This window comes from Puntigrus tetrazona, chromosome 6, assembly GCF_018831695.1.
Source record: "Puntigrus tetrazona isolate hp1 chromosome 6, ASM1883169v1, whole genome shotgun sequence".
Taxonomy (NCBI): Eukaryota; Metazoa; Chordata; class Actinopteri; order Cypriniformes; family Cyprinidae; genus Puntigrus; species Puntigrus tetrazona.
Window position 1 is genome coordinate 11,177,290 of NC_056704.1, and position 24,634 is coordinate 11,201,923.

A 24,634-nucleotide genomic window follows, 5' to 3' on the forward strand; every position below is an offset into this window, starting at 1 on the left:
GACAGTGTTCCTGTAGCCTTGGCCCAAACCCACCACTTTCTTTTATTCTTTTGTAATAATACATTAAGTGGAAAACAGCAGTGGGTCATTGACAATTCTCTTTCTAGAAGGATCTGTGGAGGCGCAATATGCGGCTCATTGCAGTAATGAGCGTGAACGTAGGACGCACCAAAAGAATCGCGAGATTTTCTCCCTCTTTTGAAGAGAAAAAGAATCGGTGATATGTAAAGCTTTCCTCTGTTTCTTCTTCCTCAGATATTCGGCGGAATGAAAACAAATATTAGAGAAGCATTCATTGCTGCCCATATCTCCAGTGTGCAAAACTAATCAGTCTTCTCTTGTTGCCCAAGGTCTCTCCAGCTCTGATGAAGCCCCCCCCCAACAAAGGCAACATCAAAGCCGAAGACTTGAGCTCCAAACACATCTGGCTTTGTAATCTATTTCAAATCCAGCGTTCTTAAAACTTGTTTACAGAAAGATCAACAGCAAAACTTCTTGGGAAGGCATCACTACCTCCCTGACATGAATGATTGAAATGGTGTGATAACCTTAAACTCTCTGTTTTGCCATAATTGCTTTGCTAATAACGTTCAGAAATGCGGCACAAAGACCGTAAACTACTAAAGTTTACACGCATGCGATGCTCAGTTAAAAGAGGTAGACGGAGCCTCTGGCGGGGAAAGTTTTCAGAGTTTCCAAACTCCGAGAACACTTTTAAACTAGGAAGAGAGGGGGAAAGCGGATGATTATGAGTGAAAACTAAAAGAATCAAATAAACCTATAACAAAAAATAAATAAATAAAAAACGCCGTCAACACTTGCAGCAGCAACAAACTCCGGGAAGATAAGTGGAGATGAATTCAATGCATTTACATATAATGACACTGAAAACGACTAAAAAGAGAAGGAAGAGAAAGCTAATAATGTCATTATTCTTCTTGCCTATTTGCGAGCGAAGATCACGTTTCCATTAGCATAAAATGAAACGATTATAAATAATAAATGCTGCAATTTAAATGATACCGTTTGATACACCACACACAAGACGAAAAAAAAAATATATATATATAATTGCCTGTCCTTTTTTTTAACAGCTTTCCTTAAAAACATGAAAGCTATTGCAAAATGTTACATACACTGAATTGTTGCGTGAACACACTGGAAAGGCCGATGCCCCATTAGGCTATAAATGTATAATTTATTAGAATTCTTTTGAAGAATTTCAATTCATGTTGTCCGAGACCTTGCATGTCCGCACGCTGAGACGGTCTGCCACCTTGTGGCTTTGTCATCTTCTGCAAAGAGGAGACTTCATTCTCAAATGGAAATGTTTTCACAGCTCACGTGCTCTTTTTTTCTCCTACATTCGCTTCTGTGTTTCTATGATTTCCATTTATATATATGTATGTATACACATATATACGATCAGCTCTTCAAAACACATTATTAAACAGTGCGCCTTCCTTAAGGACAGGTGAAGGCAGACCCGTGACCTTGAGCTGATGGGCGAAGCGATTGAACGAATGTCTTTTCATTAATATGTTTAGGTCTCAGAGCTGCCTGTGGAAGAGGACGGATGAAACGCGGTGTGCTGTCTGCTCTGCCCTGCTTTAAAGACAAACCACCTCTGGTAAAATGATGAACTCTCTAATCCTTTGTATTCATTCTTCTGCCCCCAGATTTAAACGGGTACACCGTCTCTTTTCTGCCTGTTAACAGGCAGCAGTATAATAATGTAGTTTCCTGTGATGTTTCGAAACCATCGCTCCGGGCTCAAGCTTAGTCGGCAGCGTACGGGATCAAGAAGAAATGTGAGCCAGTGAAAATGGATAAAAATGGCCCATTGTACCCCAAGGTAGGGAATGATAACTACTAACGTGAGACACAAACAGCATAATAAATTATTCTCTTCTCTTGTTCCAGCAGACCAAAATCAAACTTTTCGGCGTACGCTTGGCAGGCCATTAAAAGAATTTCTTCATGCTCCGAAAACAGAGGCCTTAAAGTTAATTTTGATATTTCGTCAGAAATGTAAAATACACTCTTCAGATTTATTAACTTTGCCGGGGTCTAATGGTCTTTGCAGGAAAGTAAGGCGCTCCAGCATATGATCCAGATATTTTTAAACTGTAAGTGTTGGTTTCACAGGTAGACGTATACTTTATAAAAATATGCATTTGATATTGACTGTTTTATCACGTATCTCTCTGAACCCACGGCTCAGTTGTCAAACACACTCGATGCTATGAGATATCAGCTGCTCATTAATCTAAAAAAAGTACAAGCGATTTCAACCATGTTTTAAGCTGTACAATACCGTGAAATGCTTTGAATGAAATATAGGAAGCAGAAATTATATCAGATTTTTTTATATACATATAATGTTATATATAACATGTCCTAATAGCATATCCAGAATATTTTGTTTTACGTTGAAAAATGATATATTATGCATGTTACTAGAAAGATATATTATATATATATATATATATATATATATATATATATATATATATATATATATATATATACACATATATACAGGAATATGTGAACTTATTCAACCTCTTTAATACATTTCCATACAACCTGCTTCTGCCCAACTGAGAGTTTTGTTTAAGAGTGGACACCTTCATAATACTTTATTTATTTAACTTTTCTAATTATGCAATTATATTACGTATAATGTTATTACATTTTGCATTAAGCACAATTTCCTGCTATCCATGCCAGGCCTGACTAAAAATAGCTCAAAATATTCTTAAAAAACAAACCGGTTGCCAAACGCTGACATGAAGGAACATTATACATTTCAACTAAGCTACACCAGACACTTGATACATTTTTATGGCATCGATTTGCAAATATAAGTAAGAACAAAAACAAAAGATAACTGAAAATGCAGGTGCTGAGTATTGTAGGCAGTGTATGATCAAACAACTTAAAACTGCAACCTAAAAAAGTGTGTCTGTTTACCATCAAGCAACGCTAATAATCTCTGACGAAGTCAAAAGCATTGCACAGTTAACCACATCGCTAGGTGTGCGAGTCCACCTTTCCACCATCTTTCCTGTGTTTTTTTTTTTTCAACAGCAGCAGTAACTTCACCTAAGAAGAATTCACCCTCTGTCTGTGGAATAATCCATATCGAGAGCGGGGGATTTACAGTACGTTTCCACCTCACTCCTCTTTTAAACACCCAATGCACCATTTCTCCGTTAAAAAACAACACGACCTTAACTTTTCACTTCGTCTTTGAAAGGATGTAAACGTTTCTTTTGCTCTTATTTAACGGCGTGATTGGCGAACGCACAGACCGAACATCCCCGCTGGAGTTTTAGTTCAACCTGCAGAATTTTAGGCAAAATGGCGACATTGTAACGGATGGAGGACGAAAAAAAGGACTGTAATCAAGTGCCATGACAAACTTGTCGCATGTTATAGTGTCATTCTCTGGCAAGGTAGGTTCGAAGCTTACAAACGTCTTCCCTTGCCGGATGTGTGTTTAACCGTGTCGAGAGATGAGCGCGCGACGGGTACAGTGGCTCGAGTCCTTGCACGGGCACGAGAGCTTATACACACGGGCATCAGGTATGTCAACACCGTGCCAGTCACGAACCGAGCGAGCTAACGTCTCACCCCTCCGTCGTCATGTACGCTATCGCTCTGAATAGTATCGCGTTTGGGAAAACTTGGACGCTCCTCTGCCGTCTGAGCTCACTCGCGCGGTTTCTCGCTTCCCCCTGAAAAACACTTTATACACACTTTTACAAGATGGGTGTCAGAATCGATCCAAAGCCGTGTCAGTCACCGGATGAGACGATCCGTTTTTCCGTGTCAGCGGGGAGTTTGTGTCGCGGCCTCTAGTCGCGGGTTTGACACTTGAAGAGCGCAGACGCGTTTAGACGCTCGTCTTGAAGGCGCTCGGCGCGACCTTGATTGGAGGGAATCTGTGCGCATCGCGTTTGCGCACCGCGGCAAACAAACATCCCGCCAGCCTATTGCTTTCTCTCGTAAACCACAGTCGATCATTTTGAATGGTGCTTAAAAATAGGCCCTATATGAAAAATTCTCGCGTGCCCCCATAACTTTTACATAGCTGTAAACGTACATTTTATAGCTTTGTAAAATAAAATAACATCATATCTGGTACGTGACCTATGACCATATGGGCCTTGTTAAACATGATTTTGATAAATCCCCCTTTACCCTCATCGGTCAGCTTAACAGGTGCACAAATTTTGCATGGCTGCGTGATTACTCTCGAGTTAGACCCTGATTTACCCCCTTTCTTCAAGATCTTATTCAAGATTCAGTAGTCAAATGCCTCACTTGCAAGCATGTGACTTGCCAGACTGTCTGCTCGTAGTTAAAATGCCACCTTTCATTATTTATTGATTAAAAATGATAAATAAAATGAATAAATCAAGTAATGACTAATATTACGCTACTGAAATTCTTCACCAGCACGGCTTTGATTCGTCTGTAGGGATGAGGTTTCAGAAATCACACATGCGCTTATATTCAGTAGCACGACTATAAATTTGATTTTTATATTATTGATTACAATTTTATGCAGTCATTAAGCAGTTATACCAGGTAACGTTATTCAGACAGGAAAAGTTAACCGGTTAGTATGCATATTTCTTTTCCATTAGCAAAAACGGAAGCAAAATTGAGCCAACACAACACGGCAACTGAACTAGTGACATAAAAAAGCAACGCAGACTGGGAAAAAACGAGACAAAATGTTTTTATTTTCATATGTTGTAAGTACCCTTGTTATCAGTTGGATCATTAGTCTTTGTTTTTTCATTTTGATATGCATAGTTTTGCAAATACAGTGCATACAGTGATCATACAGATATTGTTTGCTTTGTTGCCATATAAACACTGGATAAATGGCTGCCGAGTGTTTTAGGATTTATCATTTAGCTGAGGCACAGTTACAGTGATAGTTTCATATTTCAGCAAATTTCACCGTCATTATGTCTATTAAAAGTATCACTCATAATAGCTATTATTTGGATAAGTAAGGGGTAACAACTGTTTTAGCTGTTTTAATATTGACGCAGGTTCGGTTTTTAAAGTGTTGTCCTGGACGAGAATCATTATTTGAAACGATTTCACTGCTGGATCAATCAGAAGCAATCATTTCAGAGGGCTTGCGCACTTCACTTGCCACCTGAAAGAAGCTTTTTTTCGTCTGAAAAGCTTGGTGGAAATTCCTCGCCTCAGTCCATGCGTATTTGATAATTATCACATTAGTATAACGTAAACAGCAGTCTTAATAGAGATTTAGGGAGGAAAAATCCAATTACTTAAGATAATTGAGGAGGGTCAAGACCGGGGGAACATGGCTCAGGCACAACGCATCCCAGCATCCTGCATTTCCTGCAAACGTATAATCAAATCCTTTAAAGACAGATTACATAGTCAGACTCCGAGCCGATTTCAAACAAATTGATTATGTGTCACTCAGCAAGGTCAAATATTTGCACCGAGGCGCGTTTCTAGAATGTGCCGAATGATAAAAATTGGTCCCATCTTCCCTGTTTTTTGCTGGGCTCCCAGATCGCAGTGTTCTAAATGAAGACACAGGGGACTGTTTTAATGGAAGTACACTGGCCTGAATTAGCAAGCCAGCACTACTGCAGCTGGGCCGGAGAGATATTTCAGTAAGCTGTTGATCTAGCCAGAACATTGAGACCTGCATAAATCTATTAGAGGAAGAGGCCAAGAGAGAGAGAGAGAGAGGCCTATTTATCCAGTGCTGTGCTCTGACTATTAGCTGCTCATTCCATATCATTTAACCTCTAGCATGACCTCTCATTACAGCCACCAGACTCATCAGTATATTAGAATGTAATGAGCTCTTTTACTTAAATGAGATCTTGAGCTTAATGATTAAGCAGCTGTGCTTTGGCGGATAGGGTAGTAGCAATTTAGACGTGTTACTGTAGCAAAAATATAGATTTCTATTCATCAGAGAATCCTAAAAAATGTACCACCGTTTGTGCAAAAAACATTAAGCAGCATAATTGCAATAATGGTAACACTTTACGATGCGGTTCATTAGTCAACCAGTCAGCATGAACTAAGAATGAACAATACTTCTACAGCTTTTAATAATCTTAGTCAATGTTAGCATTTACTAATGCAATATCATTAACATTAGCTAATGCACTTTGATCTAACCAACTCCATTTCCGTTCACCGATATTAACAACGATTAATAAACAGTGTAATAAATGAATTGTTAATTCTCTGTTCATGTTAGTTAACACGAGTTTAACAAATGACACCTTTTTGTAAAGTGTCACGGTTATAATAATAACACATATCATTTATAACCTTCTAATGTGTCTAATAATAACAGCTCTCTGTCTATCTATATGTTCATGTTGCAGGTGGCTTTACTGAGTACTGCAGGGTGCCAATGCTTTGGAAAAGACTGGTAGGAACCCCATACGTATTTAAAAGAATAGCAGTTTAGCGTATTTTGTTTTCTGCTTTGTTGCACATCGCCGCAGTCTCATTAGCCACTGCAAAATGTTAATAAGCATGTGGAAATTTAGTTGAAAAGAGTGATTAAATGCTGACAGAATTAGGATGGAAGCAGCGAATGTAAGATTTGTGTCTTCGCTAATGTTGCTGGAAAGCTGGAGTGACAGCGCTCTGGCTGCCTGTACACAGCACCAGGGGTGTGTGTAATGTTCCAGATATTTGGTGGCATGTCTCAACACCTTGAGCTGAGGCACAGATGTGTGAACTGCTCTGATACTATAGCTGGGTGTGATCACCAGTCAAATTAAATCAGAGCTGTCAGTTACGCTTGTCACAGGCATACTTCCCGTCAGCCTGGAAACCTGGCAACCTTCATCTTCCTCTAGCAGCCCTCCAGAAAAAGGCCAAAAAGGGGAATCTGGGTATAATGTTGTGTGAGCAAAACTGCCAAAATAATTTTGTGTAATTGGACAATGATCCAACAGAATCGAGATGATAGTGCGAAAAATGTTAACCTGTCTGCGTTCTGCATTCAAACGGTATCTTTGTCTCTGAAGTTTGTCTTGGGATGTGTGCCAAAATTATTTGACAGATACGATTGTCACCGGTTAGTCTCGTTCCAAGTCGAGAGCTTGCCTCTCTCTTAGCGCAATTCTCGCAACTTTGAAACTGATATGGCATGGGTGTCCCGCCAGTCAGTTATCCACACCCCAGATAAGCAAATGAGAACACTTCTTCCTATTAAAGACTTTATGAGGCAAGTTACACACGTAAAACCTCTCAGCTCACCAAAAGCTACAAACACTGCAGCAGCCTCGGGCTCCAGATCTCACACTGATGACTTCACCACTAGGGGCCAGGATTTGATCACTAATGCTCTGCGGGGCGCTAAACTCGGTTACACTTAAAAGATATGAATGTTTCTCTCTGAAGATTCACTAACTGCTATGCCATTCATAGTCTATTTTTAAATAATCGTAGTTGTGTCGGTAAGAAATGTTGGTAACAGTTTGACAGTGTTACTTAGACTTACGAACGGCTGAAAACTTTGCTTAAGTATTGCTTGATTTTTTTTTTTTTTTAGCGCCTGCTAGCGTGCATTGATTGTGCTCGAGTGAAATTATACACCGCTACTTTTATTTGAGGTCTCTTGCATTTAAAAAAAAGTGACCGCAGAGGAACAGAATCCATCGGAACAGACGTGTTTGTAAGCGCCTACAAGAGATTCCAGAATCAATAGGACCAAGGCCGCAAGAATGTTCTATCGACGCTGAAGAGTGTCTCTTACTGAGCACCAATTAACCAAAATTAAATCCACTGTTTCTATTGATTGAAAGGGTAAAGGCAAAAGTTTGCCTGAGAATTAACTGTCAAGCCCCCGAAACCTTTTTCTTGCGAAATCCTTCAAGGTTGTGGTTCACCAATCTCATTAAATTTTCCAATTATTCCTGGAGTTGGATGTGATATTTTAGAGCTTTGAACAGAGGTTGCAGGGTGATATGTGATTATAGAGCATTTCTGTCAGGAAGAGATCATTGAATTATATGTGGTATTAAGAGAGATGAGAGTGTGTGAATGGTTTACCTGTGCAGTCATTACATATACTGATACTCCCATGTGTTCACAAGCAGCTTCTGAAACGCCATTAGTGCAGCCAGAAAAATAGAATTCAAAACATTATTATAATTTTAGAGTTTTGTAAAAGAAAAGAAACTGAAAGGAAGAAATCGTTTGCCTAAACCCTTTCTTTCATTTATTATTATTATTATAATTTTATGTCACACTAAATAAATGCATTTTTTTATCCTTTTTGCTCATGATTTTTTATTTGATATTTTCCCTTTCAGTTCATTTTTCTTTCTTTTTGAAAATGGTGTATTTTTAGGTTTTACATATTTATTTTATTATGTATCTCCTTATAGAAAGTCCGGCCAAATGTTGCCAGAGCCATCTGTCGGTCATCAGTGGTACTGACCAGAAGGAAGTATAAATTCTAATATAATATATAATAATTTGTGAATTAAGTATATGGGATTTAAGTAAAAGCAGTCCTCGTTGTGCGCTTTTGCAAAACAAGGACTGAATTGTGCAGATTACGTCTCTGGCAGAAAATATAATTTAGCTCTTTTGCTAAGACAAATTACAATCTCCTGTTTATTCCGACTTCATGCTGAAAGATTTGAATTTCCAATAGTCCTGGCAAATGGTGACATATGGTTTCTGAAGTTAATACATTGACACCATGTCATGTTCGTAGTTAATAATACAATAAGATCCCCAGATCTGTTGCTTATCAAACTCCACGTTTTCTTCACTTTTGGTTTGTCAAGCTTCACTCCGATTTCAAGAAGTGCTGCATTTTTCCCGCTGTTGGACGATGCAGCAAGAAAAGTGGCTTCAGCGCCCTGTTATTGATAAGAGCACCTTAATTGGAATAAAGAGGGAGGGCCTCTCCTTCTGTCTTTTGTATACATTTACTGTTATACTCATTAGCTTCCCATCGTCTCCCAGCTAGCATCTTCTTTACAGCCCGCCGGGAGTCTCTCGGGAGGTTATTTACATCTCTCCATGGGGCCTTTCTCAGGCAAGCGAGCACACCCCCTACCTCTCCTTCTGCACGCATGCAGCCTCCTCTTTGATATATTTGGGAGTCGCTCTGATTGAGTGGGCCTCTGGTGTTAATGACCAGTCTGGATGCAGCTCCGCCCCCTCATTCAGCTTTAATAGATGCCATTGACAAGCAGCAGGGACTGATAAAAATGTGATGATTTTTTAATATCCTAAGGGAGCCTGCTCAGGGAGAGTTGGACCAGAAAGTGCAAGCTTTGCTTTGTGCGGTTAAGAACGGGTCGCTTTTTGATTATTTTAGATGAAGTGTCGGTTAAACAGATAGTCAGTTTGAATGCTCGGTCCTAATTTGGATGAGAATCCTCTGCCGCTATTTGCCCTTTTCCACTTCCCTCACTTTTATTATGTGGCTCATGCCTTAGCTTGCGCGGCGCATTACGTTTTAAGAAAAGGTAATAAAAGTTGTTTCATCCCGAAACCTGCGGCGCTTGACATTTCTCCAAATTTAAGCGTATTGATGTCTGCTCGCTTAGACCCGATCCCGTCCTCAGCGCGTAGACAAGCGTTGACATTGACGCGCTTTTATCTGATTGGTCACGTGTCTTCAGCAAAGCGGCAGTGACAAAGTTAGCTTTTTCCTTTCGCACTACTCAAGCAAGACAGACGCATGTGAGTCTGCCCTCGATCACAGCGGTAGATACGTGCCTGCGTAGCCCCGCCGTATTTAAATCGGATCTCCAGTAATCATCACATTTCACTTAAAGAAAAATCGACGGCGTACAACACAGCTGAAGAAGCACCCGCAACTCATGACCTGAGAGGAAGTGTATTTCACGGCGCATCGCTTTCATATTTTACACAGAATAGAGCGCAGCAATCAATGTTTACTTTTCATCAGGAGATGTGCCACCGCGTAAAACTACCGCAGTGATGCAACTGCCAGAAAACTTTCGCCCCCTTCTTTAAGTGACAAACTCTTTGCATCATTCTTTAATGTGCGAGAGAGAGGCTACTGGTTTAAGGGCCTGTCAACCTGCGCTACTTCGCACCCACTGCCCGGCTCACAATAAGAGCGCCCTCATTAAAACTGAAACCCCAGACCTGCTCAGCTTTTTCTTTTTCCTGCTCTCTTGCTCCCTTTTTAAAACAGAGAAGTTTTAAACTGACAAAGCCACGGGAAATCCCCATCAGACATCCCTCCCTTAATCTGTCTAATTTTGAAAGGTATTGTTTAAGGCTTCAAAGTTTATATGGTTTAATCCTCCTCTAACACTACAGGGCAGCAAATGAGGCCATGTCAGCAGCTCTGGCACCACTAATCTACTTCACACAACAGAAAATCCTCCTTCTAGATAAGGTTGCATAGGTTTCCTGTGAACTCGCCTTTTGATGTTCCTTACCTGCTATTGAACATGACTTCTGTCTTAACCCAACTGTCACTCACTCCCTGTCCCCTTTTATCATGCCCAGTGACCCCCCTTTCCCCTCTCCCTGATCCTAAATCTACCATCAGGAGGAGCAGGCGTTTCACTCACACTATTTTAGGAAAGAGTACCGAGGCAAGCTGCGTGATTGAGTCCGTGAGTACGTGTTGATGCCCTTTTCATTTGGGTTGAGGAAGGATGTGCTCTTTCGTTTTGAAATCCAGAGCCAAATTTGTGTGGACTGTTTTTTTTTTTTTTTCTTCTTCTTTTTTTTTTTAATCCGGGTTAGTTAGCAAAGCTGTAACGTTGCATCACCTCGGCTATGAATGGCAACCCCTGGAAAATGCAACTTTGCAGTGCTGTGGCAACCAAGACGTTGGGGTTGGCAGACTTGGCTCCTGGTAAAGCAGCGGTTTGTTAGACACAGAGGGAGAGATCTCTAAGGTAGCTGCCCCTGCGCTCTGTGGAGATTGTGTATTGAAGCAGATTTATTGCTGAGCTCTCAATTTCCACACAGCGTTCAAAAGAAATTGGATTCTTGCCACTCTCCGTGCATCTTAGTTTCTTTTCCAAACGAAGGAGAAAGGGGGGGAATAAAACAACCTCAAGATTTTTCAAGGGTTGTAATGTATGGTACAAAATGTTTGCAACAAACGATGGCTATTTAATACATATTTGCTTTCCTTTAGCTCAGACAGTTCCAAGGAGCGCAAACATTTTTTCACTTTGGATAAACCTTGTGCCAAATGCTTTAATATAAACACGTAGGTATATAGGTATATATATTAGGCGGCCTTAAGTACTATGTGCTTATATTTAAATGAATGATTTGGTACAATGCACTTATTGTGTACACACATGTTTCAACATTGTACTTATACTTTTAAAAACATATATGCTATTATATCTATAATTAATTTCTATTATAATTACACTATTGATTCATCCCTTACACTTTGACCCATCTTTATACCCCTACCATTTACCCGTATTCAACCTTACTAGCAGCAAAAGTGTTTTCAATTACACTTTATTTTGTCCACTTTAGACGGTTATACTATCTATAAGTAACTTTGTAACTACATGTCTTCTAACTCTCAGAGTAGACTGTTAGGGTAGGTTTAGGTTTAGTTAATAATTTGACATGGACCAATCAAAATAAAGTGTTAGAAGATATTAAGCAGACGGTCTAATACTCTAATGACTGCTAGTTGACATGTGGTTGCCAAGCTACTTTACTGTTAGTAGAATGTCTAAAGTGGACTATCGAAATAAAGTGTAACCGCGTTTTTTAATACAATATGAATACAATAAGTGTATTGTACTTCTTTTTTTATGTAAGCACATAGTAGTAAAGGCCACTTAACATAATGTATGATCACATTGATTGTATAAGTGGAAAGGTTACTACAGGGGTCAGGCCTTTTAAAAATAAATAAATAAATAAAATTAACAATAACATTTTTTGGAAAAATTAAGTGCAAAAACACAACCAGCAAACCAGCAGAGTGAATAAAAAAACACCTTACATTTATTTTAAGTGCACAACTGCTTCTTAGTGTTGAGAAGTTTTGTTTTAAGTTATAAATTAATGAACCAGGATAAACTTTTTTATACTATAATACTATAATACATTATAACATTAAAACATGTTTGTAATTAGTACGCTTTATTTTAGGTTGTCCTTGTTACAGTGTAATTATACATTTAAGTACTGTGTAATGTTAATTATATACTTACTATATGATTAGGATTAGGGGTCAGATTAGGGATTACTTGTATGTAATTATGCATAATTTGTTATTATTATAATAATAAGTACATGTAACAGGTGCAACAAGGACACCGTAAAAAGTGAACTCATTTTACAAATTCAAATTCATGCAATTGAATTGATTATAAAGCAAATTGTAACATTAAATTACCAAATATATGAGTACTATATGATACCAAATATATTTTCCCTTGCAAATAAAAAAAAAAAGAAAAGCTACACAGAACATCTCTTGTCCCGTCAGCTGTAGCATGTGCTGCGAAACCCAGCAAGAGTTTTTTCCTGTCACTGCTGCTCTGTGTGTTCACGAGACTGTTTGAGTTGAACTCAATGCTTTTCCTCAACATGGCAAGAGAAGAAGAGAAAGACAGGCTCTCCTCACTCTCTGTGAGGTGTCAGGTTGAATAGCTACCTGTTTGTTTGCTCACAGCTGTGCTTTGTTAGTCTCTCACACTTGAGAGGCGGCTTCATAAATTCACAGTGTGTCAAACAAATCAATAACTCCCATTAACCGAGGAAGATTCTCTGCTCTGTACTTGAGGGGCCACGGCCTCCCCTCTTTGTTTAGATGTGTTTTTTTTTTTTTTTGTGAAGGAGGAAGAGAGAATGGGGAAATGAAGGACAGGTAAAAGAAAGAAAGAGAGAGAGAGTATAATAGATAAAGTGAAATGGAGTTGGGCATGTTGCCGATTCACATAGACAGATAACTGCTCTGAATGACTTGCCCCACTTGGTTTCTGTAGTCATCTATTTTAGTGGAAGCGTCTGAGGAAACTACAAGAGGTTTCACAGCTTCATTCAGCTGAATGAGTCTGAAGTGTTTTGGTAATCAATTCTTGTTTCGTAGAGAGGAAATGCAGCATAGGTCCATGTCTTCACCCTACTTTTGGTTCGCTATTTTTAAATAGAGGTTTTAGTTCTCCGTCCCTGTGAGTGCGTCTTATATTTATGGAACATACTTAATGGTTCTTTGCACTTGTAGTGCACCGCATAATTGTATTCTTGGAACATATACTTACCTTCTGTCACAAAAGTGCAGTAGGTAAAAAAAAAAGTTGAAGACTCCAAAGTGGAACATAGCAAATAGTTTGTGTTCTCCTATGATTAATAAATATCCAAGAAAAGTTTACCTTCTGGGGTTCCAGAATAATGTGTAATGATAATATGCAATTATCACCTTTTATTTTTTCAGCAGTAACCTCAAGATGAGGTGCAACTCGAGTGTTAGAACAAGTGCTGATGGAAAGAATAGGGGCTGAGAGAGAAAGAGAGAGAGAGAGTGCACATGACATATGTGTGTCGTGTAAGTGTTAAGTGCTCTTTTACTTGTGCAGTTAATTTAGACTGATCACAGGGGGACCTCCTCTGATTCATTGTTGTTTGTGAATTCAAACATGTTCATTACTGAGCATATTTCAAGGAGAGAGTTAGAGCGAGATTGAGAAAAAGAGCTAATCGCTTCAGATTGATCTCCGTGCCGAGCGTAAATGTATTTAAGCTCATAATCCTTGTAAATAGCTTCCAGCAAGGCAAAGGCAGCCTTTTAACATTGACTAAATGAAGTAAATAGAAGCGAATGAATTTTTAAAAGACGCATTGCAGTTGAACCCTGTTTGTTATGTATGGAACAGATCAGTGTGGAAACTGGAAGCTAATGAGGCCTGTAAATTTAAAGCTGAAATCATATTCTGAGGCTTTGCCACCCTGCTGTTTAGGGGTTTGCAGTGAAGTTCGTTTTTAAATGCAGAGCGTCTGTTCTCCCTCCGAAAGCCCCTCACACCCCAACAGATGGAGAGAATATGGAGCTCGGAAGGTTTACCTAGGAGGTGGTAACAGTGAAGCCACTCATTAACACTGAATTTAACACTTCGTTAGCAACGCGGCTTCCTGTTGAGAGCAGCTAGTGCTGAATGTCAAATCCTCAGAGCATACACTGTGGCCTAGCAGGACAACAGCAAGCCTGGGCCCCTTTAACACACCCTTTAAACACAGTCCTGTTGTCCCACAGGTTTGCTGGTGTTGAGCTGTTGAAAACCATCAAATATAATTAGATCGGCTGATGACACCTGAGGTATATTTCTCTGGCTAGTCATGAACGGGAGCATTTCTACCTGAGTGTGTGCGTGTGTGTGTGTCTGTGTATATGTGTGTGCAGTGTGCCAATTTGTCAGGTTTGAAGCAACAACAGTCTCGTGCTGGGATGTGCTTTGGCACCATCAGAGAGTGATAAGACAGAATAATATGATCTTATTGGTGGTGTGCTTTGTTCCCATGGAAATTGGTCAATTTTAGCAGGCGGCTGAGAACTTTGGTGGAAGAAACAGGAAGGTTAGATCCCAGAGGTGCAGTCACATAATTAAGCTTCCTCACCAGGACTTGTAGGGCTAACGTTGGGGTGTGTTGTGAAAAAAAGCGGTGACAGTGGGTGTTTGAGATGCATATTGTGGCAAAAAATGATGGCCATGTTTTTTAGGCCACCGTTAGTATGTTTTAGAGAGCCTGATTTTTTGATGCTGCATATTTGTGATGCACTTCTGTTTTCATATGATTCATTTATTCAGAAATACATTGTCCTTTTGATTGCATAAATACAAAAATGTCAATGTAAAAGAACTGTACCTATATTATTAAGAATAATATTTTAAACAACAAAGCTGCTTAACTGCTAAAAGGTATGTGGCACAGCCTGTAAGATCCCACAAACATACAGAGAGAAAGAGAGCGAGAGAGAGATAGGGTCCAGGAAACCATATCAGAGAGGACCACCATAATAATCATAATTATTATAAATATTTTTCATAATTAACATTGTAACACTTTACTTTGATGGTCCCTTATTAACATTCTGTTCTGACAATAAGTAACTTTGCACCTAAATGTCAACTAACTTTCATTAGAGTATAAGTAAACTGTCTGATTATTATTTGCTAACTCTTTGTGATGATCTACCAACAGACATTCTACTGACTATAGGTAACTTTTCAAGAACATGACATATTCTAACCCTACCAGTCTACTAATACTCTAATAACACTCTAATGAAAGTCAATTGACATGTAGGTGCAAACAGATTTCATAAGGGACGATCAAAATAAAGTGAAACCCAAAATATTTGTTTTAAAAAAGAAAAGTTTTTGAAAGTAAAAGGACACTGTCCTCCATGACATTGACACTAGGAAGTTGTTGATGCTGACTTCAAACTGATCTCTTGTCTCTCTATTGCAGACTGTATTGTCTCTGTTATGGCGGCAGTAAAAGAAAGTGCAGAGGAAGACAAAGAGGTAGAATCTTCCTCTGATGACACTCAAGAGCTGACAAGCGCATCTTCTCCCAACAACAACAATAACAGCTTGGATCCACCAGAGCCCCTGCCCTTGGACAGTCACCAAAACCCTTTAAATGGAGTCCAGCCGAACCCATTTGTCTGTGGTAGCGTCCCTGCTGCCCCCAGCACAAACGACTCATTGCCTTCAGGAGCACTTGTTAATGGAGCTGCTTCACACTGTACCTCAGAGGAGGCCTGCGTCCACAACAAAGACATGTCCCCTCTGCCCGGGACAGACACCAGCCCTGAGGTGTTACCGCCTCCCAGTGAGCTTCAATCAGACACCCGGCAGAAAACAGAAGGGTGCGCCTTAAAAGTGCGGCCCGCACGGGCCTCATCTGAATCAAACAACATTGACGGTGAGGCCCCCTTAGATGTGCTGGTGGGGGAAGGCTTGGATAACAGACCAATCAGCCGACTGTTGGCTAGAAAGGGAATCAAAGCTGGGTGCTTATGGGACTTTGATTCTGAGTTGTCAGAGAGTTCCTCTGATGACTGTGATGGTCTGAACTGGGGCCTGCAGGAGAAGTTCATGCGGATACTGTTGAAAAGCAGCGTAGCAGGTGATGGAGTAAGAACAAAGGTAGAGATTGATGGAGCTCCACCTGCCATGCGAAGACGGAGAATGCGTAAAAATCATGCCATGGAGAGGGCTGACACTGGAGGACAGGTTTATGATGGCTTTGATTATGCATCTCAGAATTCCCTAACCGACGAAGACTCCGATTTTGAGTCGTCCATTAACAAAGAACATGCCTTCAGGAAAGAGCCAGAAAGTTTGAAAGCATATGCTGGTTTGCGCCTGGAGAAATTCTGCGACAAGTCAGCTGCCATGCAGGAGCTAATTTCAAGCGAGAAGGAAGAGAGATGTGATGAAGGCGGCAGCGATGTAGAAACAAACACCTACATGGGTGAAAAATCGTCACGGTTAAAGACAGAGAAAAAAACAGGCGAAGAGCTGTCCTTCTTCCCATGTTCAAAGTGCAATGATAATTTCAAGGAGAAGAGGCATTTGCATAGGCATATGATGTATCATTTAGATAGGAATAATAAGGTGAAACAAGAAGACATTCCCCGACCCTTTATATGTAGAGAGTGTGGGCGTTCATTCCGAGACCTAACCTCTCTGCAAAAGCACATGATAATCCACCAGGTGCGGAGGGAGAGGCTGATGGAAGAGATTAAAGGTTTCAGTAAGATAGATGTCGAGGGAAGAAGAGCTTGTCTTCAGTGTCCCCAGTGTGTCTTTGGAGCGAAGTGCCCCAAAACTTTCGTCCATCCTTGCAAAACTAATGAGAAGGAGAAGGCATCTTATGGTGAGGAATTTGATAACACAACTACGTCTGAAATGGAGGCACACGAGGGCACAGCTCGCCACAATGCACGTGGCAAGACTGGCGACTTTTTTGTATGTCAAATTTGCACATTTAAAAGTAAGAACATGTATAGTTTCAGAAAGCACGTGGAGCTTATCCACGGGCAAAATTTTGAGAATTTTCAACCTCAACCACACCGCAATGTGGATGACCACATAAAAGCTGTGTTGGACCAACCCAAAAATATGGATTCATCCTTACTTATGCCAAAGATTCAAAGCACAGAGAAGCGGTCTGTTAAGGACAGAGTTCAGCTGCCCTTTAGGCCCAATGGCTCAGCTGACCTTAATGTGAATAGCATAGACACACAAAAAGCCTATGATGGTTTCAGCTCCTCGCTGATCAAATGGAGCCCTGGCAGCCCAGCAAACAAGCTGTCACCATTCTCCCTGAGAAGTGACAAGCCAAGCAAATTATCCCCTCTGCCTACAGAGAAAATAGACGTGACAACAGGTCTCCCGTATGTCGAAGAAGACAATCAAGAATATGAAAGCGCTGTCTCAGAAAAGAGGACAAAATATCTTTCCAGCTTTGACGTACATCTTACAACGAAAACAGAGATCGTGAGTAAAGCAGCCTGTCTGAACCCTGGCACTGAGAGCCGTCCCAAAGATCCTTCAGCCGGCAGTACTTTAGCACTGCAAACGCTGCGGCACAAAGTACCCTCCAAAAGAAAAATGTCAATCCCGTATCGCAACACCCATGCCGATATTCCTCATGTGCGTCTTCCAAAATGTGAGCCTGAGTCTCCACAATGGGACTCTAGTATGCCACAAGAGGGAGATGACTATGAAGGTGCTCAGGATTTCAGCGACTGCACCAAAGAGTCTTCAGATCAGTTTTATAGCAATACCCCAAGTGATTATTTCATCCCTTTTAACAGCAACATTCCGGACTATGCCAATCATATTAATCCAGACAATAGTGTAGAAGTGGACAGCGATGACATTTGTACATTTATAGTGAAGGAGGAGTGTATTGAGAGTATAATAAGTGAGGATAACCCTGATCATGTGTATCAGCAAAGTGAGCCTTATGCAGAGTACATTGTCAGTGCTTCGCCTTTGGTGGGCAGGAAGTGCTGTCCCTATTGCCCTGCGGTGTTTGAGTCTGGGGTGGGCTTGTCCAACCACGTGAGAGGACACTTGCATAGGGTGGGGCTCAGTTATGATGCTCGTCATGTGGTGTCACCTGAGCAAGTGGCATCTCAGGACCGCCAGCCTCGAATACGCAGAAAAATTCCCTCAGTGAATCGCAGAATCAGAAAAGGTGATTATTGTTCACCTTTCCTTGTTCAAGTCATTGTGATTTTAGATAATGCTCTCAAACTAAAATCACACATGCATAACCTATATTTATGTGTGTGTACAAACATTTCTACATGTAACTTATTCATTTAAAGTAATTATGTGCTTTCATCATGGCAGATAAGCCAGAGTCTAAAACCGAGCATACCTGTCCGCTGTGCCTGGGCTGGTTTGACACTAAGACCGGCCTCTCCAATCATGTGCGGGGTCACCTGAAGCGGATTGGCAAGACAATTTCGGGCGCTAGCAAGTCACCTCTCTGCATCTTGACGGAACTTCTTCAGGATGAGACGGAGTGCAGGAACATTATGAGGGTGTTTGGTTCCACACCGCACTTATCTAAACCTTTTGTCTCTCAAAAGTTTGCCAGCAGCGATGGACTGTTTCTTACATCCTCCGGCATTCCCATGAAGATCCATCATGCAACTGGCCCACCAGATGAATGCACAATGATCAGACCCCCACAGGCCGACAGAGAGAGAAAGAGGGCCGATAAGGTCCAGTCTAGCACTTTAGAGGATCTGCTGGGAAATAGGAAAGTGGTGCCAAAAATTGAGGTTGAAGGTCTCTCCGAGGAGGCCAGGACTCCTTTGACCATCTCCTCCACCAATGGCAGTTTACTCAGAACACCATCTGTGAAGCTGGATCCTACCTGGAGCCAAGGTTAGAAACTTCACACTCACTCATTCACGTGTCATTTGTTGTTACCCAGAAATTGGTTAAATACTAATTTACAAAGCTTATTTTTGGCATGAATTTTTAAAACACTAATACTGCAGCTGCAGACAGTAGTAGTCTCGTTAAACCTCTTGAAGAAGAATTGGACCTCAAAAATTAATCACAAAACATTTCATGTGTGATTATGCGTTTTCTCAGTGATAGCTTCAGTTTGTGTAAGTCTCCTTAATAACAGGTTAATAGTTCAGTGGCAGGATTGTTCTTTTATCCACCAAAATACATAAACAGTATTTGAGTTGATTGGCTTGGTTTTATGTGTCTGTACCAACTAATCACAACTTCTGTTGCAGTATTTATTGGTTCGCTAGAGGGAAATTTTAAAGTGGAAAATTACTTACATTTCAGCTTGTTCTGTTATTGTACAAAGCCGTTATCAAGGCTCAGAAATTCACATTTGCATTTAAATTTGATTACGAATTACATATGGCCATTTAGCATCAAGTTTAGTGGCTGAAAAAAAATTGACTCCTAATTGGCTATTAATATCTATTTCTCATGCATTGTAAATGGACAAAGAGAGCTTGGAAGTACCATTGATACTGAGCAATTTTAGTGAAAACAAAACCCCTCCATGACAAGAAGCTTTTGCCTGTTCACTGACAGCTGAGTGTGTGATCTGTCTTGTTTCGAGTGATGTTGAATCAAAGAATCTGAGAGTGACAGACAGGTGAGGTTTCAGATATCTGGGTCACAATCCAGCGTTGAACATTCTTTATTCCCATAACATAGGGTTTTTATTGTTGTTAGTCTTTTGTTAATAGGTATAGCCCTTGAAGTGCAAATAATAAAGTAGTTTGTTAAGTGCCGTACCATTGATTTGAGATATTTACAGTAAGCATGAGTAGAAATGATCAATACGGTGTAACATGACTGCACAGCCTTGTTTCACAGCTGCTCTCATATGTGTTTCCACCTCTACTGCCTTCATTATTTACAGTGCACCTTAAACCCAATTTCAGTCACACACTCCATATTAAATATGTATGACAGACGTCTCATACTTAAGACAAAGTTCTCTTCCTGTAACCTTGAAGTTGCCAGTTGATGCCATTAAAAGAGAGAGAGAACACAAGATTCACAGAGTGCATGGTAAAAGTTTGCCACTCATTGAAATATTGTAGCAGGTACAAAAAGAATGAATGTCATCAAAAGTGGCTTTGAAATTCAAATGCAAAACGCATAGCGTTCTTTTATGTACTACTGGAAACACATCAGCTGTATTTGCACATCTTTGTTTCATGTCTACCCAAATAAAACTCCTATTTCATTAATAAAAAAGCTAATTAATGAAGTTTCACAATCACTTTTATTTCACAGGTTGTCCATTTTAATTGGATATACACTGTTAAATACATTTGATTTGACTGTTCAGCCAGACTCATATAATCAGGTCTGTTTTTTATGTTCTGCTGGAACTCTTTGATTGGTGGTGGAGCACTAACAACTATAGCAGGAGGTTCAATGAGGACAGTTAGAAAAAAAAAGAAGAAGTTTTTGTTTTTCAGAGTAGATAGTTTAGATGAGTACATACGTAAATCATGAATTTTCTTGATCAGGTAAAACAATAAGAGCTCATCATCTCAGGATTTTTGTGTACGTCATTTTGTTGATATTGCCTAGAATGAATAAAAAACATCAGTCATCAATTATGTTTGTATTAGGACTATTAATTAAAGTAAATGTAATTAAAAAGGTACAATAAATTAAAAAATACCAATGATAATGGTGATTATGTACGATTATATTAACCTTTAACACAATTAACGCTTCTCGCCTCCTGACCTTAATCTAAATTCTAAATTAATTCTGCAGTTGCACAGCTGATATTACAGCACAGAATGAGTAAGAAACCATCCACACAGGACACGTTCTTGTTTTTAAAAACATCAAAACAGACATCAAATTGACGCCAAAATTGATGCAAAAAAATGGTCAAATATGCAAATCAAAGTGGTGACAAAAGCTTGAAATTAGATTTAAATTGAATGTCAAACATATTGACCGACGCATTCATTAAACAAGTTTCAGTGTGGGATTAACTTCCTATTTTCTCCCAATTAAAATGATGAATCCTAATCAGATTTTGTCAAGTTATGTCAGATATATATCAAGATGCCAGCTGGGTTATGCGATACAATATGAACACAATAAACAAATTGTACCTAACAATATTTTTTTCTTGACCTAAGTATTTAGTCAAGTAGCCTAATGTAACAAGGGACCTAATGTAACATCTAATCAGTTGGCAGCCCTAGGTCGTAATTACTATATTCTTTACAAAGTCGGATTATTAATATAGTTTTGAAACATTTCTACAATATGTTACAGTCAAGCCTCATATCACTGCTGCAGAGTAGCATTAAATAAACACTTCTTCTAAAAATACAAAGAGAGCAGATTAATAGTTTCAAACATTGCCCCTAAAAAACAAACAAACAAACAAACCATCAAATCCTGAGAACATACAACTACATGTCCTCAAGAACAGAGTGCACAGCCGATCTTTATGATATGAAAACAGATGGAGTGGGAGGTGAAGACACTCAGGGAATCACAGTTTTATTTTCTTCAAGCTGCTGTGTGCCTTTTCTAAATTACACACTCGTTTAGCCATATAACATGCTTTCGCTTTTCAAAGAGCAGTCATGACTGGAGAGCAGCTAGAAAAAAAAAAGCACAAGGTCATGGAACTGTTATTTAAATGCTCATTAGCTCCAAACTTTTTTATTTATGTGTGATCCAGAGAATAAGAAGATCTGCATCCACTGCAACACGACGTTCCACAGCGCTGTCAGCCTGTCCAATCATCTTCGAGCATATGCGCGACGGAAGAAAATCGCCTTATTAGAAGGAACAAGTAGGGTTTCGTACTTGCTCTTCCAATTTACTCTAATCTAATCATCCCGCCACTCGGCTTTTTGTTGATTTTAATTACATAGTTTGTTTTCGCAGCGTATGACTGTAAACAGAAGAGGCCGAGATCAAGGCCTGGGCCAAAAAGAAAGGCGTTTTCATCTTCACACGCCGCCTCTGAAGTGATCTACAGAATGACCTGCAGGTACTTTACAGCACTCCTGCACTCTCTCCTACCGCTAGCAGGAGTTCTCATATCTGCTTTTCTTTCCCTCAGGTTCTGCGATCTGATCTTCCAGGGTCCTCAGTCGATTCAGGAAGACTGGATCAAGCACTTGCAGAGGCATCTTATGCACACGAGTATCCCCGGCGTGGGTGCAGGTATGGTGGAGGTTTCGGCGCTGTGTAAAGAGCTGTGTTCCCCATCTCCCCCCGAGCGCCTGCTTCTGGATACACACCCTCCTCTCAGTCTGCCCGAGGGGGTCTCCTAAGCCACGTTTACACACCATCTACGCTCACTGTCCACCTGTTCTGCACACGTTCAAAAACAAATACACTTATAATACTGTACATATACATCTACATATGAATACAGAATAGAAATATATATATATAATATAAATGAAAGATTTTCTTATATTGCATATTATTCTTTTTTTGGTTTATTTCCCAATTTTATTATATCAGTCTTCGGTTATTCGTAAGGGCATGCAACATAGATGTAGAGCTATATTTAGATCTTGGATGTGCACATTATGCAGTCTCTCACCGCAGACTGCAGTTCTCAGCTGCTGTGACTCGCAAGTCTAAAATCCTACGACTAGATTTTAGAAACTGTCCAAATCATAGAATTCAGAGGTCACTGTTTAGAACATGATACTACGTCGACCGATGCGCTTCAAAGACAACTACAAGGACTTATTGCTATTTACTGTAATTTTGCGCCTCAATGTTTATTTACACTGACAAAAAAAATATGTATAACCTATTTTTTAAGAGAGCGTATCGACACGATGATATATATATACACACACGCAAGTAGTGCTTCATTTATGGTTAAGATTTCTTATATCTACTCTTATGCATCCTTTAACATGTTGAGGAAAAAATATCATATTGCGTATACAGGCATTAGAGCCCAAAACATGTAACACACAAACTATTACAATATTTTTAATGCCATTATCAAAGAAATGAACTGTGAACTTTATGACTATACCGATGAATATTTTTCAAAAAAGTTTCTAGCTGTTTAGTAATATCATGGGCAATACTGTCATGATGCAATATTAATTAGTTAGTATCTATATAATGTAAAAAAGGTCATTGTTCTATATTGTTGTACGTTGCTGAAACCCCTGCAAAGTACTGTTTTTGCTCATCATTTTATGGTGCTAAAATGTAAGGTATATCAGACAAAAAGTATAACAACAACACAACTAATTATTATCTTTTACTTTAGGATACTTGAGGGAATCTTTACGACTCATTCATTCGGAGGTAAATGATTTCTTAGCATTTGATTGTAAATAGATCTGTAGGTTAAAGACCGAATGGAAGTAGAGTCTTCCATGCCCTGGTCATCCCTTCAAATAGTTACCATGTAACTATATACCATTACTTGGTGATGATAATGTGCAAGCACATACCGATCAATTAAAGTGTACAATGTGTTAATGAGCAGAGGAAGCGTTAACACATTGTATTTATGTCTCTGTTAAGTCACTAATAGCCAATTAAAATGTAATTGTGATTTAAACCTTTGTATCTTTTTATGCTGTAATACTTATTTACTTTACACGGTCACTTTGTTGACAAAGTCTCTGTCCAACAATGTCGTTACGTAAGTATCAAAGATCTCCATGATATCATCTCCGTCTTTGTGTAGAGAAATAGCTCTGATAATACCAGAGAAAGCGGCTTGACCGGGGTCTGTTTTCAGGTTCATCAGTAAGCGTCTGGACCGGGGGGCGACCTCACAGTTTGTCCCGGGCAGGGCTTAGACTGGCGATCAAAGCTGTACAAACCAATTGTCATCACGTTTCTCCAGAGGGAATTTGGAGTACATTAATGCCCCTGCTTTGGGAAATAATTGTATCTCTCTGTGACTTCATTAGGCTCTCCTGGCCGAATCAAAAGACACTCCACCGAGGCTGGAAGCTGCATGGTGGGCAGACAGTGTCCCAAAGGGCCGAATGAATAAAAAACGAGGGATTATAATGAGATTGAGCTAACCATGACCAGGATTGAGTTTTTCCATTATACCATTGGCAGCTTTAAGAATGAGGTAGACGAGGGGGGAGGCAGGAACATAAAGAAATGTGTAAGATCCACACCAGCCATCTGCCACGGGGCTGAGCCGCTGACAGACCAGAGCACGCTTATCATTAGGCAGTGAATCAAAGAGGCCTGCTCTCTGGAGATTCCTCCATTAAAACAGTATACAAGTGTCATCCCTTCTCGGTGTGCAAGAGAGCACATCTTATCTGAATCAGGAGGCGTAATGACTCGGATTTTGGAAGCCAGAAAGAGGCTTTCTATTAATCACCATATTTTATTTGTTAAATCGAACCTCTAGAACATATGAGGAAGAGATTGCACACAGCGTTGTTTCATATTAATGGTGTAACCTTAGGTGGTAATTAAAATCGCCCTCTGGCGCATAAGCACGTTCTTAATATTTCATTGGCGCGGTTATGACAAAGGCAGACTAAGAACCGCAGGAAGGCTAGAGAGGGGTTATCTCACATTACATTTATCTC

General features: G+C 39.8%; 1 protein-coding gene across 5 annotated transcripts; it reads left to right on the top strand.

Annotated features, from left to right (window-relative positions):
* Positions 1–2,538: 2,538 nt before the first annotated feature.
* znf644b (zinc finger protein 644b) lies at positions 2,539–23,635 on the top strand. 5 transcript variants are annotated; one of them, XM_043242073.1, is made up of 8 exons: positions 2,539–3,461; positions 4,659–4,769; positions 6,411–6,457; positions 15,499–18,243; positions 18,402–18,944; positions 21,763–21,876; positions 21,972–22,077; positions 22,150–23,635. In XM_043242073.1, the coding sequence occupies exons 4-8, from the start codon at positions 15,516–15,518 to the stop codon at positions 22,361–22,363; spliced, it is 3,705 nt and encodes a 1,234-aa protein (XP_043098008.1). In that variant the 5' UTR covers positions 2,539–3,461; positions 4,659–4,769; positions 6,411–6,457; positions 15,499–15,515; the 3' UTR covers positions 22,364–23,635. The 5 variants fall into 5 exon arrangements, with proteins under 5 accessions (XP_043098008.1, XP_043098007.1, XP_043098005.1 ...); XM_043242072.1 differs by lacking the exon at positions 4,659–4,769 and having other exon boundaries at positions 2,539–3,591; XM_043242070.1 differs by lacking the exon at positions 4,659–4,769.
* Positions 23,636–24,634: the final 999 nt, after the last annotated feature.